This window comes from Euphorbia lathyris, chromosome 8, assembly GCF_963576675.1.
Source record: "Euphorbia lathyris chromosome 8, ddEupLath1.1, whole genome shotgun sequence".
NCBI classification, from domain to species: domain Eukaryota; kingdom Viridiplantae; phylum Streptophyta; class Magnoliopsida; order Malpighiales; family Euphorbiaceae; genus Euphorbia; species Euphorbia lathyris.
Window position 1 is genome coordinate 6,889,612 of NC_088917.1, and position 10,685 is coordinate 6,900,296.

Consider the following 10,685-nt stretch of genomic DNA (forward strand, 5'->3'; position numbering starts at 1 on the left):
AAGAGGGTTTTATCACCTTACCACATGGACACATTATTCCATCGAGAGATGACACCAGTGGAAAAACTTATTGTAAATATCATGATAATTGGAGCCACGACATACAATCTTGCTTTGTTTTTAAGAATGCGGTGCATGATAGAATAAACAAAGGCGTGCTTAAATTTCCTGAAAAGAAAGACAACATGTTGATTGATGATGATCCATTTCCAGCCGCTACAATGATAAATGCAACTTCCATCGAGATGCCACCTCTTAAGCGTAACGTACATAGCACCACCTCGAGTCAGAGAAAAAGGCGCCTCGACCATCCAAAGACAAAACAAATTTGGGTACCAAAGGGAACTTTGCCAACCACCAAGGAGAAAGAAAAGCCACGGAGAAAATGAAAGCCAATAAATAAAAATAAAAGTGGCGCAAACCAAGGATGATCACGCTTCGTTACTCCACCGACGCAAGTTCCCCTCGAAAAATGGTTCATCAACCGACATAAAAAATTTCCACAACCTCTCTCAAAAAATGCAAAAATAAAAATAAGAAAGAGAGAGGCAGAAAAAAGAAGGAAAAATGAAATGGAGTTGTCTAGTGTCGATTCTAGCAACGTTTCGAAAGAAAAAATAAAAGGAAAGGAAAAAGTTGAAATTCGTGTCAGAGACTTTTTGATCCAAGTTGGATGTGCTGCTACTTCTCTAATTTTACCAATAAATTTCAGAAGTGAAGATACAAAGGAGGAAAGAAACAAAGTCCAAGAAGAACGACGAGGTAGTGTTACAATAAAATCTTCGTTAGAAGATCGGATGAAGCGGGTTTATTTTGACAAACCCACTCCGCAGATGACACACCATATTAAGCCATTATACGTCAAAGCACACGTTGATGGCAAGCCCTTATCGAGAGTTCTAGTTGATAATGGTTTAGCCGTTAACATTATGCCATTAAAGATGGCACTAACTCTCGGGAAATCCGTATGCGAGATAATGACGTCAGAAATTTCCGTCTCAGCTTTTACCGGCGAAATTGCTAAAACCTATGGGGTTTTACCTGTGCAACTTACCATCGGTACCCAAACCACTACGGTGGCATTATCAAGCTTTGCTCGGTCGAGATTGGATTCACTCCAACTCATGCATTCCGTCATCCTTGCACCAACGTTTACTACTTTGGAAAGGGGATGATGTTGAGGTGATTCGAGCAAACGAAAAACCATTTGAGACACATTCGGATATGGTGGAGTCTCGGTTATACGAAGATAGCATTGGTCCAATCAAGATTAAGACCAAAGGCAAGAAAAAGTCATGTGCCAGTGTGCCTTACCATAAGCCGATTGTCAATGAGCCTCTCATCGAAGAGGTTCAATGATTTTGTCACAACTGAAGGACAAAGCGGTAGCATCAGCCGCTATAGAAAAAATAAAAATGCGATAAGGTACGAGATGCCTTTTATTTTTTGTTTTGTTCCTTTTTTGCATCATTTTACATTTTAGTTTTTCTTTTAAGTTGTTAATTAGCATTATTGATATTTTTAGCGTGCTTAGAGGTAATAAAACATTCATTTCCAAAGAAAAATAAATAAAAAATGAAATGACAAAAGTCATAAATGAAAAGAAAAATAAAAATAAAGAAAAAGAATAAATGTTCGTTTACATGTTTTGTCGCCATCAAATCCGAGATAACAACATGTGCAGCTTTGATGGCATCCAAGCTCGGAGACGTCGGGGGGGGGGGGGGGGCAGGTTTTGTCATGTACTATATATCCATCTCATCAAATGGATTCTCAACTCCAAGCTCAAAATGTTCAAGACGGATATTAGCCAATCATGATTCTTGAGAAAAAGAAGTGACAATTCAATTTATTTCCGCCAATCAGTAGCTCAAAGAAGTTTATTAACAACGGAAGTGAAGTCGCGAATTCATAGACGGAGTTAAACAAATTTCAGCAAGCAACAGATCTATATGGATATAAATCAGATTCAACTTCAACATTTTTCAGGAATAAGCTCAACTCAAGATCAATTTTTATATAATTTAAATAAAATGGCAGCAGCTATTTTGTTTAAATGAGCAGAAAAACAGATTGCAAATTGATCCTAGTTACGAAGGAAAATAAAGGCAGCCATGAACATTTTCGGCATCAACAAGCATGGCGTGAGTGATGCAAATTTCAGCAGCAGCGAAGCATATCAGTCAAAGCCGAAGCAAGCAAAAATTGAGATTGCAATATCAGAAAATGTGGTAGCAGATGAGCATGTCTCGTAATTTAAAGAAAAATTCAACAAGTCATCCAACAATTCCATCACACACCGTCAATTTTCACACAAAATTTACATCGATGATCTTTATTTTCTTTCTGAGCCATGAACAAGCAGAAATCATGTGTGAAAATGACGAGGAAGCTGCATAGAACACAATTTCAGCTTCAACAAAATCGGTACTGACGGGTAAAAAAAAAAATAATAAAAGACTTATTTTATGTGCAAAATTCATTTTCAAACATTTTACACATAAAATAGGGGGGCAATTGTTGGGGGCTAATTAAATTTTTTGTATTTTAGCATAGGTTATAATTTTTACTCTATAGTTATTTTATTTTAATTAAATTCATTTTGTAATAAAATAAAAATGTGATAAAAGAAAGAAAATAATATCAAAATATTATTATAAAAAGAAAACAGAAATAAAAAGAAAAGAAAAAGAAATAATAAAAATCAGGGGCAAATTTGCACCATTTTTTAGTCCAGCAACTTCGACGATGAAAACGGACCCCGAAACAGCAAGATATCAGACAGTTATTATTTTTTTCAGAAAGCTCGGGATGTTAGCTTTCCGGAATGTAAAAAACGGAGCTAAATCGAAGACGGTAGAATTTTTCAAAGAGAAGGAGTGCTGAAAAACGGGTTTGAACATGTCTACCTATTTGAGGAACGTATTTCACGGCATTACCTCCATTTTTTCAACTCCCAACTCAGTCATTTTCTTTCTTCAACTTATGGGAAGGTAATGGGATCATGGGTTGAGAAGTTTAATGGCCATTAACATGAGATTTGTTACTCAAAATCCTATAAATAGAGTTCAACTCTTTCATTCCAATTCACACTCAAAATCAATCAAAAACACAGAACAACTCATTTATCTCTCAAATTCCTTGCCAAAATCGGAATTTTTTATCAATCCTTAGATTCGTAGAAATCCTTCTTTAGCATCTAATTAGTCTAAACAAAGTCTCAATTCCCAGAATTAGTTCTTCAATCTCAGGTTCCTCAGAAAAGCTTCCAATTACCCAATCCTCGGTTCAAGTTTTCTTAGTCTAAATCAAATTTCACCATTGTTATATTCTTCAAAGCTTCAAGCACTTTCCGTGAAACCAAGATCACCGAAACCCCATTTTCGAGTCATTCTTAGTTTGCACACCTATTCCAAATCATGTTTAGAAACTTTTTATTGATCTCAATCAATTAAAAAGACCCAGAAGCAAGCTTTTGAGTTTTTCATCATTGAAAAATTCATCAAACAACTTTTCTGGTGAGCCGTTTTCCAAATTTTATTTAGAGTTCGTTAGCTGATCATTTTAGCTCAAATTAATTTTAATCTCTTTATTGACATCAATTCTTCAATTCTCAATTTTTATTTCGTAAAAACCGACCCCTTATAGCCTTCTTAATCGCCCTTAAAGTACCCTCCACGAAACAGAATCAAGCTTTTGGTTTTTCAACCATCAAACAATTATTCTGTTAGGCATATTTTTAATAATTTATTGCGACCCCGTTACTTGTTATTTTTCTGAAATTCCAGTTGTAAACCCTTCTTTTGTACACTGACTTTAAATACTAGCCTTCGTTTCGCTCTAATCTGACCTCTACAACCCCCATAATCAAGCCCGAAAGTCCCATGAAAGCATCAGTTTAGTCTGATTTTGCTGTTGACTTGGTGGTAAATTACTGGTCAAGTCCCTGAACTCTCTGAATTGCTCCGAATTCGCCCAGAATTATCCGGACACCGCAACAACCCCCGAGATGAGCTTCCGAAGTTCCAGTCCTCGTTTTCACGCATTCAAATAATATCAAAGATATCGGTTAATTTTATTTAACCTCGTACATATCGTTTTTACTACTTATTTATATTTCCAGCTTTAAAGTTATTATTTTTAAGTTGTAAGTTTTTTATGTTTTGTGCTTATTTGTAATACAAAAACATTGAAAAATATCTACAAAATCAATAAAAAAATATAAAAGAAAATTAAAAAAAAATTATATCTTTGTGTCATTTCAAATAGAAAATGGTAGTACTAAACCATTTAATGGCATATGAAAATTTATTCATATTTTATGTCAACCTATCCTGGGGATGCCGTTTGACGACCTGCTCCTTGCCTTATTGCAACAGCAAATGATTCGCACCAAGCGGAAAGGTTGGTTGATTGCGATACTTACTTGTCCATGGTTAATTTGGCACACTAGAAACAAAGCAGTGTTTAACAATGAGCTTCCTTCGATCCAAATTATTATAAACCGACTCTTTGCTTATGTACGTGAATCGGGCGGTTTTTCTGACACGCCGGGATTGCAGCGTGAACTGGACTTCAAAGTCGTTAGATGGGTGCCGCCGCCCCCGGGATGGATCAAAGCGAACACTGATGGTGCAGCTTCTGGCTCGCCAGGTCAGGCTGGTGCGGGTGGTATCTTTCGCACATCGAGGGGCTTTGCTACCGGCTGCTTCACTTTTAGTATTGCGGACTCGTATGCTCACATAGCCGAGCTAAAAGCTGTTATTTTCGCCATTGAAGCCGCTTGGGAGAGAGATTGGCATAATCTCTGGGTAGAGTCTGACTCCGCTTTTGTGGTCAAACTGTCTCGCACTAGAGATGCGGTTGTCCCTTGGCGAATCCGTCAGGACTGGTTACGTTGTCAAGCCATGTGCTCCCAAATGAACTTCACAAACACTCACATTTACAGGGAAGGCAATCAGACAGCCGATAGACTGGTGCGTTTTGGCTGTTTAGCAACAGATTTAATCTGGTGGCACTCTCCACCATCCTTTTGTAGTTCTTTCATTTTTGATGATTTATGTAACGTTGCACACATTTGTTTCCTTTAATCTCTCTTTGTAATTTTTTTATTTTTTATTCATTGGGTTGTCTGGACGGAGAGGGTGCCAACCTAGTTGGGATTCTTTTCCTCCCAGACGCGTCATAGCCTTTCAATAAAAAAATGTCAACCTATCATTTGGATAAAATGATTAATGAATAATGATTATAATAATAATAATAAATTAGTTTAAATTCTTTTATTATTATAACATTAAGTCACCATGTGTCCTCCATGTGTCATCTAGCATGTAACAAGTGTGACATGTGTATAAAGTTTAGAGTATTTATATGGTTACATGTGTATAAAATGGGAAGTAATGATATGCGGGAGAAAAAACACAAAAGGGGAATCTTTGGTAGTTAAATGCTGCAATTCTCAAGAGAGACAAAAACTAGTAAGTTGAATGAATTAATTGATTTTGATGCAATTAAATACTCTATATATTAAGAGTAAATGTATGGTGTTTATCATAAACTCTTATATGATATAACTAGGTAATATAATATGGTTTTTAAATAAAATGAGTTATCATTTTGGAATTGATCTTTTTGGAGTTGATTTTCTAAATTTATTTTTGAAGAAGTTAATTATCATTACTTTTAGATTACTCAAATTGGTTTCTAGGACCTAACTTTTACGTGATTTTATTATATATTTTATTATTCTAAGAACCTTATCTTACCATTAATTTCGTATATATAAAAATACTCTAGTAAATTACCACTTTTTCATGGAGTAGAATAAAAAGAATAAATATTAGTATAATTAGTTTCCTTTTAAAAGTGTTCTAGTTAGATAATTAGATAGTAAAATAGACGATCTTCGGTCACGGTCATGGAAAGAATTTAATAGATGATCAATTAGAGATTACGTTATGGAAAAGATTTGATGTTATTTAATTATTAAATCGTTACCGTCTAAATTTTTAAATATTAAAAAAAATTTATACGGATAGACTTCTAGCAATGTCACGAGTCTAAGGCCATGTTCTTTATTACTTAATTTCAGTAACAATCAGTTCAGTTCAGTTCAGTTCAGTTCAGTTCAGTAGTAATCAGTTCAGTTCAGTTCAGTTCAGTTCAGTATTCAGTTGAAACTATTCAATAATTTATCATTATTTATTATAATTATTATATATTATTATTATTTATATATAATTTATTATTATTATCATTATTTATTTATAATTTCAGCAATTTATTATAATTTTTATAATTTATTATATATTAATTTATCTATTTTCATTATAATTATATTTATATATAATTTATGCTTTGTCATTATATATATTATCATTATTTATTATAATTATAATTATTTGGTGCAACTTATTTGCAAATTTTGCGAAAAGTAAATAAATATTATATTAATACGTTTACATTACAATGCTCTAAAAAATTAACTGGCTCAACTACCTTAATATCTCAAATAGTGCAATTTTATCCCTAATATTAGAAGCCAATAGCAATTTTACCCTTAACATTGATAAATTGAGTCAAGATTTTGTATTCATATGAAAATTCATATTTAGACGTTAGGAGTAAAATAAGCCCGGACCCAAAACGTTAAAGGTATTTTTGTACCTTAATACTTAATTGTAATAAAAAGTTAAGAGTGTGTATTCATATAAAAATTTGTATTTAATTTCATAGGCTTTAAATTATATATAAATTTGTGTTTGTATGTAATTTATATTTTTAATTTAAATTAGATTCATTTTTATTTAATGTCATAGGATTTTATCGAGCCTAGATTTTATTTGATATTTAATTTAGTTTAATCTTTAATAATATGTTTATTTATTATTGATATTATTTTTTTTGGTAGAAATATTATTATTATTATTATTATTATTATTATTATTATAAGCTTATTAATGTCCAATCATTAAATTATTTTAAAGTCTAATATCATCATTATTGTTACGTTCGATTAAATTCGGTTAAGTTCGGTATCATTCAGTTAAGTTCAGTAGCATTCAGTAACATTCAGTTAAATTCAGTTCAGTTCAGTATTCAGTATCATTCAGTTCAGTTCAGTTCAGTTCAGTTCATTTCAGTTCAGTTCAGTTCAGTGGCATTCAGTTCAGTTCAGTTCAGTTCAGTTCAGTTTTTTTCAGTAATAAAGAACAGAGCCTAACTGAACTTTCAGTCAAATTTAACGATACCAGTTTAGTGTTATAGTTTATAATTTCGGTGACGAACATAAATAGTCTGATAAAAATGTTGGTTGAAATTTCAATATTATATAATAATTAAGTGACGTTAAATTATATATATGGAATTAAAATAAGTTATAAATTAGAAAGAATAATATCGATAATTGTCAGTTAGAGTCGGTATAAAGTAGAATATAAAATTTGTACAAGAGTTTGAATATAAAATTAGTCCAAGTAGAGTTTATTATTAATATAACGAGTATAACGATATATTCGGTCTAAAATAACTATTCCGGTGACAGATAAAAATAAGTTTCAGTTTTAAATTACAGTGACGTTTTAGTAAATTGTTTAAAATATTCTTGTACTTTTGATTTTGATTATTTGAAGAATAATTATTTATTATCATGTATTTTTGGAAATTTGGTTGATGATCTGGTGCGAATTGTTTTTGGATTGACAAAGTTATTGCGGTTGTTGTTATTATTTTGGATTAAAGTCCAAATATGATTTTAATGAGTTGTGATATTTTGAAAGATAAAATGGTTTTGTCCATCTAGGATTGCCCGTGGTAGGGGTAGTAATTGTAAGACCATACCTAAGGGCGGTATGGCCAGAGTGCACGGCTCGTAGTCCTAACGTTAGGCAAGGCGAGATATGAATGAAATATCTCGATTATTGATATGATTGATGTTATGATAAGCTACACGGATGGAATTCGAGGATGGAAACACACACGCAAATTTAGTATTACGTTTTGAAAATGCTTGATGATTTGAAATATAATTTGATGTTTATTTGATTACGAATTTGGTTTGATAAAGCGTCGGTTTGATAAAACTAATCTCTGTGTGATTTATGGCTGGATGTTGTCACAAACGCGTCAATGTCGCATGTGGTGCATGCATGCTGATGTGTTTATTTTGTAGTATAGTCACGTATCATCAATCACATTATAGTATTAGTATCGATCCACATGGAATTTTATAGGTGTATTTGCATTTTATTCAGTTATGTTTAAGAGACAATACTAACCAAGTAATGTTTTAAAAGTTTGTAGTAAAATCAAACAAAATATGCTAAAATCAACAAAACATCACAGGATAAACAAAATACTATACGGATAAAATGCACACAATAAATCTCACACAATAGGGAAAAAAATCTAGTAATACATGGCATATTTAAAGCACAATAACAAGACATCCGAGAAGCATTCTTCCCACATGTCTACTGTTGAAGAAGTCCACATTATGTCCAAGCCATATCCCTATCAATATTAGACATTCAACTGATTAACAAGCACAACAAATAGTAAGTAGATTGTCTCTTACTCATATTTAGAGCCTATCTAGTTCAAGATCAACATATCTGCCTAAGTAATTACTAAACACTCTAAGTTAATGTTCTGATGGATGATAAGAAATGATTGTGCTGTAAATACAAATTTTATGTCTAAGACAAAATAAACCAACTAACTGTGATTCAAGAAGCCACAAAATAAACGACTCCGCTAAGACAGCTCCATAACGTTTGCCCCCAAACTTCTCCATTGTACACCATTTGCAGATTCCTTGCCAAGATCCATCACCTCTTTCTACCCCATCTACTCTAAATTTTCTGCCAACATGAACTACTAAACTCCTTGGTTAATGTCCCTACATCAGGATCCTGAGGCTGAGGAGCTGTCACTATCTGAATCGCTTGACGAAGATCCAGAGTCATTGCTAGAGCTGCTTGAACTACTTGATCTGGTTCCATTGTCTCCCGGGTTCCCTACTTGAACAGGTGATGAAGTGGTAGTGTTCCTTTCATCTGCTGTTCTAGTTTCTTGGGGTGCCCCAGCAAAGCCTTCGGCTGGTGCCTTTTGTTGGACATTCTGCTGAGCTTCTGCTCTTGCTAGTTCAGCTTTTCTCTTGTTCTTACTTAAACTCTTCTTGTAGTTGGTTACAAATCTATCCAGTTCCCAAAGAGTCTCCGCGTCAACACTATCAATATCCATTTCAATTTCATCGCCATGTTGGGAGAGTGACGAATTCCTCTGCTTTATTATCTGGACAATATTATCAAGTTTCTCTGACGGTAAACTCTGGAGGTTCGTGGTAAGCTTCTGTTTCTCCTCGTACGTCATGTCCCTCTTGTGGGGATCCTTTGCCTTAGGCTTTTTTGGAGCAGGGGTTCTACCTGAAGGAGTTATGCTGATAGATTTTGGTCTGGGATCAGTAGAAGGATACGCCATAAATTCTGATCTATCGAAAATCCTCCTCGATTCAAGCTTGATGAATTCTATGCCCTTTTTCGCCCGAACTTACACCTGCACACGCATAAAAACTCCGGAAAACATTAGTCCAAAAGCCAAATTGATCCGTCAATCGCTTATTTTGAGCAAACGCTTCGTTTGGTGCGACTTTTGATGGACCAATTAGCTTCAAAAGATAACGGAATTCTAATATGCATGCTATTTCGACCGTATTTGCCTCAATTGATCACAAAACGAGCCTAAACGACGAAAAGTAAATAGAACGTTTCCAATTCCTAACTAACTCACACAAAAGCATTTAAATGCGAGAATTGCTCGCTTATTAACCAAATAACTCTAAAACCCGTCCTAAAACCGTACCTAAAGATAGGGGTTTTTGACCCCTATCAAACCTCCTCGCACTTAAAACTTTACTTGTCCCCAAGTAAATTAAAAACTAAACCCGCCATCACAAGCAAGCTAGAAAACCTCCCGGTTTGACTAGGTGCTTGACACAACTTCGAGCATCTGTAATTACATGCATTCGGAAATACAAAGTAGAGACACGATATCCAAAAGCCGCATTTCAATTATCATTGGTCATAGTTTTAAGCAAATGGACACATGTTCAATTAAACAAGTTTAAGGGGATCGCTAAGTAAAACACCTCACCATAGGTAGTTCACTCATTCACACAATTTTGGTGGCTAAAGTGTTTACTCTCGGCTTATGTTCTTGCTTAGGATTACGTTGATTTTGCACGTTCATCCGAGTTCCTCTACTACGCTATATGACTCCGATGATAGCAAAAACAGCCTCTAATTGGGGTTGTAATGTGGTTAGAGGGTTAAAGGCACAACAAGGGTTAAAAGTTCTACCGCTACAAAAACAAAGTTAAAATGGCTTTAGCAAATACGAAGTGACTGAGCTTTTTATTCATCCCTTATTTTTTTCTTTTGGGATGTTTTCTTGAGACGTTTTTTTTTTATTTTTAGGAACTGGGGAATGAAGTTCTTCCCTCTTGTTCGTCTCTTTTCTTTTCTTTTTTCTGTTTTTCTCTTCTTCTTTTTTTTTCTTTTTTTTTTGGATAGTGATGCTTATTCACTTCTTAGCCTTTTGGCTTGCTACTGTAATGCCATAAACAAAGATAAAGCGCTAGAAGAAAACAAAAGCTCAATTCGAGCTTTGTAAAAAATTTGGGTTAA

The 10,685-nt window shown here is 33.9% G+C and overlaps 1 protein-coding gene across 1 annotated transcript; it reads right to left on the reverse strand.

Annotated features, from left to right (window-relative positions):
* Nucleotides 1–8,687: 8,687 nt before the first annotated feature.
* On the reverse strand, nucleotides 8,688–9,488 carry LOC136203826 (transcription factor GTE4-like). Its single transcript, XM_065995065.1, has one exon. It carries the CDS (start codon nucleotides 9,478–9,480, stop codon nucleotides 8,905–8,907), a length of 576 nt encoding a protein of 191 aa, XP_065851137.1. The 5' UTR covers nucleotides 9,481–9,488; the 3' UTR covers nucleotides 8,688–8,904.
* Between the last annotated feature and the right edge of the window lie 1,197 nt (nucleotides 9,489–10,685).

Bases quoted from the DNA above. Each gene is read 5' to 3' on its own strand.
- LOC136203826 (XM_065995065.1), bottom strand. From the start codon at position 9,480: ATGGCGTATCCTTCTACTGATCCCAGACCAAAATCTATCAGCATAACT.